General features: G+C 46.1%; 1 protein-coding gene across 1 annotated transcript; it reads right to left on the reverse strand.

The window, feature by feature from the left end:
* Nucleotides 1-4,450: 4,450 nt before the first annotated feature.
* LOC126519702 (uncharacterized) lies at nt 4,451-5,758 on the reverse strand. Its single transcript, XM_050169064.3, has one exon. It carries the CDS (start codon nt 5,752-5,754, stop codon nt 4,579-4,581), a length of 1,176 nt encoding a protein of 391 aa, XP_050025021.1. The 5' UTR covers nt 5,755-5,758; the 3' UTR covers nt 4,451-4,578.
* Nucleotides 5,759-6,075: the final 317 nt, after the last annotated feature.

Here is a 6,075-nt window from a genome sequence, read left to right on the forward strand (position 1 = left end):
GCCCACATACCACCACTGGCATATATATGCACTTGCTCTTCACTCAGTAGCATTGAACTTAAAGTGTTCCCTATGTGGGAGCCATGTGTAAAACCGGTGTCACACGATCACTCTCGATCGCGATCACGCCCGATCCGGATCGAAATTATCGATGCGACTGGCTCACTCTCGTAGCTTGCGCAGAGGAGCCAATCACGACCGAGAAATTCGATTTGTAACGGACTGGATAGCGGCTAAAAGAGCCCCGTGTGAAACCGGTATGAAATAATGCACAGACGTACGCTAGGAAAATGTGTTTCACAAGGACAAAGAACTGCGACATGCCCTGTTGTGCGAAGCGCGCGAACAGAATACATGTATATATATATAAAAAAACTGCGAGAGCGCTTCGCGAACTCCATGCGCACACATGGCACCCGCACGAACTCGGCAGGCCGCCGTAAAGCGCGAAGGGCGCACAGCGTACATTCCGACACATGTCCCAAACTGCAAACAATCGTACTACCTAAAGCATACAAGTTATTTTATACCAAGGGCATACTCGACTCACGTATGCAGTATCCACAAGCCAGTTATGCAGCGTACATGCTGTATCCATTCGCCAAATAGTAAAATTGATAACAAGCACAAAGCTACAAGGGACTCAATACATTACTACCATTTGAGGCGTCAAATAAAATCGAATTTGGCCATTTCATATATTGGACACATGTGGTACCCGGTAATACCATTAAATACCCATCACGTGGGTAAAGGGGGCGAAAACACAATCGAGAACCGGAAGCGCAAACGATAAAAGCACGGTATGGTGCACGCAAAATTCTGTCAGTGCGCTGTAGCGCGAGGGAAGAAAATAGGGCGAGCACTTGACCTCACCTTTTGGGATACCGCACTAGTACTGAATCATTAAAAAAAAAGCCCGTTTGAACCAGTTCCCTTGTCTGCAACACTCTTGCTAAACGAGAGACTAAAATACCACGATGACGGCTCTACTGCGGAGATCGGCAAGGTGCGCACAGACAGAAATTTTGCCGCCTTTCTTCGCATTCTGCAAAATGCTTTCTTGTTAGGATCACGCATAGCGACCGATCCCGACGCTAGGGACACACAGGCACGATTTCGTCCCTCTAACTTTCGTCCTTATACTGCCCTTAGATCCTTAATTACAGCGTCAGTGAAAAGGCGCCTCACATAACATGACAATGAACTTGAAGAGCTGATTAGTGCCCTCCACTCCGCGCCCTCCAATTGAAAACACTACTGATTTCCAAATTAAACTACACAAACAGATCGCACAACCCAAACTAAACACAGAACGTCGTTTTCTTGACGGCAAAACCCTGCAACACTTACATGACAAAGGGCAGCGGCAGCACATTCAGAACAGCCGCTATCATACCACAGCGCAATGCAAGTGCGATAACGCTATTATGCCCGGCTCAAATAGATCGCACAACCCAAACCAATCACAGAATGTCGTTTTCTTGACAGCAAAGCACTGCAACACTCACATGACAAAGGGCAGCGGCAGCACATTCAGAACAGTCGCAAACAGACTATAGTGCCATGCGAGTGGGATAACGCAACTATGCCCGGCTTCACGAATAACATGGCCGCCTTCAGTTCAGTTCAGTTCAGTTTTATTCCTTAAAGGCCCCCATTTCAGGGGGTGTTACATAAGGGGTGGGATTACATTTGTAGTGAGGAAAACAAACAGCGATGGTGATTTAACATTGAAGGTGATCTGTTACGCGTTCTTGAAAAGCAGGTGTTGAAGCGATGGCGACGATGTCATGGGGTAGGCCGTTCCAGTCCGTGGCTGCTCGAAGAAATAACGAAGCTGAAAACGTAGTAGTACGTGACAGTGGGCGGGCAACTTGAAGGGGATGACTGGTGCGGTGAGATATGCGTGATGCGGCGGCGATATACGGTGCTTGATTGAGAGGAGAATAAAATAATTTGTGATAAAGGGTGAGGCTAGCAATGCGACGACGAAAAGAGAGGGGTGGCAGTCCGGATGTAGCTTTCAAGGATGAAACACTGACGTCATATGAGTATGAGGAATGAATGAATCGGGCAGCACGATTCTGCACAGCTTCCAATGCGGTGATTAGATATGCTTGATGTGGGCTCCAGATGGGGGATGCATATTCTAATTTGGGTCTTATAAGTGATTTATACGCGAGCAATTTAACATGTGGTGGGGCAAGACGAAGGTGACGTTTTAGAAAACCGAGTCTTTTGTTTGATGCTGAAATGATGTTACCGACATGAGCCTGCCATGATAGATTAGAAGAGAGGGTGACTCCTAGATATTTATATGATTGTACTTGCTCAATCTGTGTGTTAGAAATGAAATAATGAAAGAGATATGGATTGTGACGACGAATGAAGGACATGAGTTTACATTTACTAGGACTGAGGGGCATTAGCCAGTTATTACACCAATTTAGTACGTTGTTAAGCTCTGTCTGAAGAGTGTATTGATCGTGACAGTTATTAATGGTGCGGTAAATAACACAATCATCTGCGAAAATTCGAATACTACAGGAAACATGCAGGGGCAAGTCGTTAATGTATATTAAGAATAGGAGGGGACCGAGGACAGAACCTTGTGGGACGCCTGAAGTAACCGGGAGAGATGTAGACAGATGGCCGTTAAGATAGACTGACTGAGAACGGTTAGTTAGGAATTCTTCAATCCATTTGAGAATATTAGGGGGTAGGTTCAGCTTTGAGAGTTTTACTAATAGCCGGCGGCGGGGAACCTTGTCAAAAGCTTTAGCGAAATCAAGAAAGATGGTGTCGGTCTGTATATTACGGTCTAGATTAGTGTGCAAGTCGTGAAGGAAAAGCGCTAGTTGGGTTTCGCAAGAGAGGCCCTTACGAAACCCATGTTGTGAAGGGTGAAAAAAATGGTTTCGGTCCAAGAAGTTTATGATTTGTGAGTAGATGACATGTTCCATGATTTTACAAGGCACACTAGTCAATGAAATGGGGCGGTAATTCAAGGGCGAGTCTCTGTTACCTGGTTTGTAGACTGGAACGACCTTCCCCGTTTTCCAATCAAGAGGCAGAATTCCTGAGGAGAGTGACTGTGAGAAAATGAGACATAAATATGATGCACAAATTGATTCCACATTTTTCAATAGTTTTGAATTAATCAGGTCCATACCAGCTGATGATGAAAGTTTCATATTATGAATTATGGATGAAATGCCTTCTTCGACGAACGTGACTGCCGGCATGGGGGTTTCTAAGTTAAAGGGTGGTAATTGTGAAGGTGCGTCGAGTTCGGTAGTGAACACAGATGCGAATGCATGGTTAAATATTTCTGCGCAGTCGTGGTCAGTCACCGCTTCATGTGAATGATTCGTTAGTTTAATATCGGGAGGATGTGTTGGGTTTAAAACTTGCCAGAATTGCTTGGGGTTTCTTATAAGTAAGTTTGGTAAGTCATTGTGATAAAATGAGTACTTGGCGTTACGAACAGAAAGTAGGTATGATTTTTCGGCCTCGAAGTATTTTCCCCATGCGGCAGGCGTGTCGTTTCGTTTGGCGGTACGGAACTATCGTTTCCTTTTGTTTTCGAGTCGTTTTAAGTGCTGGGTAAACCATGGTTTATTGCGATTAGTATGAAAGGTAATCCTTCGTACGAACATATTAGTGAGACGATTTAATTTGTTCTTGAATATCAGCCAGTTTTCATGAATTGAGCGAGTGTGAAATGCGGATACGTATTCAGGAAAAAAGGTGTTAAGTTCTTCAGTTATTGCATTATAGTTACCCTTATCGTAGAGGTGTATCGTTTTATCGGATGTCTGTTTTTGAGTCGAGGTAAATGAGAATAAAGCATGCATGACTTTGTGATCGCTGATTTCAGGAAGGTAACTGATGGATGATACATTCTCGGGGCTGCTTGTTAGTATCAGGTCGAGCGTGTTTGCTGATTCTCGTGAGACACGGGTTGGTTGGGAAATTAATTGAGTGAGGTTAAAATTTAAACAGACATCGATGAAGTTCTTCGCCTCTGCATGACACGTTATTGTGGAACTAGCTATGTTCTGCCAATCAATATCCGGGTAATTAAAATCACCAAAAAGAAGAATACGGGCATTTGGATATGTGAAAACAAGTTTATGAAGGATGTTGTTCAGATGATGTGGGAAGTCTGGATTAGTCTGGGGGGGCCTGTAGCAAACGCCAAGCAGAACTGTTACGGGGGGAGCGCGACAGATGAGCCCTATGGCTTCAATGTCGGATGCGACGTCAACAACAGAGCATGATATGCCTCGATGAATGGCAACGAGAACACCGCCCCCCCCGTTTGCCTTTTCGATCGTTGCGATACACTTCGAAGTTGGGTAAATCGGCCAAAATTTCCGTATCCGTTACGTCACTATTTAGCCAAGTTTCTGTTAGTATTAGTACGTTGCTCCCGGATGACGACATGATGTTTGATATGAGTTCGCGCTTTGGAAGAAGACTACGGATGTTAGTGAATATTATCGAAAACGAGAGAACATTGTGCGGTGGAGCGGGTCGACGATTTGTTAAAGTTTTGTGACGGGGCAATTGCTATGCTATTTCCTTAACGGCTTGGGATGATGCGTCAAATACATAGCGTTTTGAGCCGATGTGCAGGGTTTTGAAGCGCAAGGAGTACTTGTTAGAATTGGCTTTGGCAAACACTAGTAACTGTTTACGCGCGTGTCGAACGGTGCGGGAGAAGTCCTCTCCAATACTGTAGTTTGTGTCTTTCAATTTACGGCCATTTGATAACAGTGCGTCTTTGGTTTTATGAGATAGGAATTTTACGATTACGGGACGAATTCGGTCGGGTGAATGATTTCCGAGGCGATGCGCTCTTTCAATGTCGTGAGGTTCCAAGGTTATATCAAGATTTTTGCGGCAAACATCAATGACTAGTTTTTCTGACTCAGCCCACGTTTCAGCGCTAGCAGGGTCAGGGATGCCATAGAAAATAAGGTTATTCCGACGTGATTGGTTTTCCGCGTCATCCAGGCGTGTTTCTAGTTCTTTAATCTTTTTAGCTTGGTCGATTGTGGTTGACTGCATCATTTGAATATCGTTTCTGAGGTGAAGAAGTGTTTGGTAATGCGTTTCGAGATCGGCCATTCGTTTGTCTAGGCTTGCTATGGTTTGGTCTGTTGTGTTCAGCTGTGTTTTGAGGCCCTGTATTTCTGTAATCAACAGGGTCTGTCCCGCGTTTAGCTTCTGTAGTTCAGCGAGTACAGCAGCGTTGCCCTCAGGACCAGGGTTAGTCTCAACGTCACCTGATAGCATGAGCAAGGAATGAATTACGTGAGCACACTCAACGGCAATGGCAACACAGCAGTGCGGGCTCGGAAACTGCACCAAAATATAATTACTGGATTTTTTAGCGAAGAGGGCATACGATGTACTGACCTGCATCGCAAAGGTAAGCGGATTAGGTGGCTGCGTTGTGGTGCAGTCACCGAGCCCACGAAGCGGCGTCAGCGGGTGAAGCTCTTTTATACATGTTGGCATTGTTGCTGATGTCGATGTGGCCATCCATGGTACTGTGATTTCCGGTGTGTGTAGCTCCTCTGGCGGCACATCCAGTAGGGACGAGCACCCGCCGGGCGGTGGATGGCAGGAGCCAGGGTCATCTCCAGTGTACGGCAGTGCGCACACCGATGACGCCCCCGTAGACAGGCCTGCCAGGGACGGCAGCAGCAGGCTGGTAAATGCGAGGACGGTCGTCTGCATCGCAAAGGTAAGCGGATTAGGTGGCTGCGTTGTGGTGCAGTCACCGAGCCCACCAATTCGAAAACACTACTGATTTCCAAATTAAAACCACACAAACATATCGCACAACCCAAACTGATCACAGAATATCGTTTTCTTGACAGCAAAACACTGCAACACTTACATAGCAAAGGGCAGCGGCAGCACAATCAGAACAGCCGCAAACACACCACAGCGCAATGCGAGTGCGGTGACGCGACGACGCCATGACGACGCGACTATGCCCGGCTCGCCCGGCATCACGAATCACGTGGCCACCTTGGTCACATGATTTGACGACGG

Source organism: Dermacentor andersoni, chromosome 10 (assembly GCF_023375885.2).
Source record: "Dermacentor andersoni chromosome 10, qqDerAnde1_hic_scaffold, whole genome shotgun sequence".
Classification (NCBI taxonomy): Eukaryota; Metazoa; Arthropoda; class Arachnida; order Ixodida; family Ixodidae; genus Dermacentor; species Dermacentor andersoni.

Bases quoted from the DNA above. Each gene is read 5' to 3' on its own strand.
- LOC126519702 (XM_050169064.3), bottom strand. From the start codon at position 5,754: ATGCAGACGACCGTCCTCGCATTTACCAGCCTGCTGCTGCCGTCCCTG.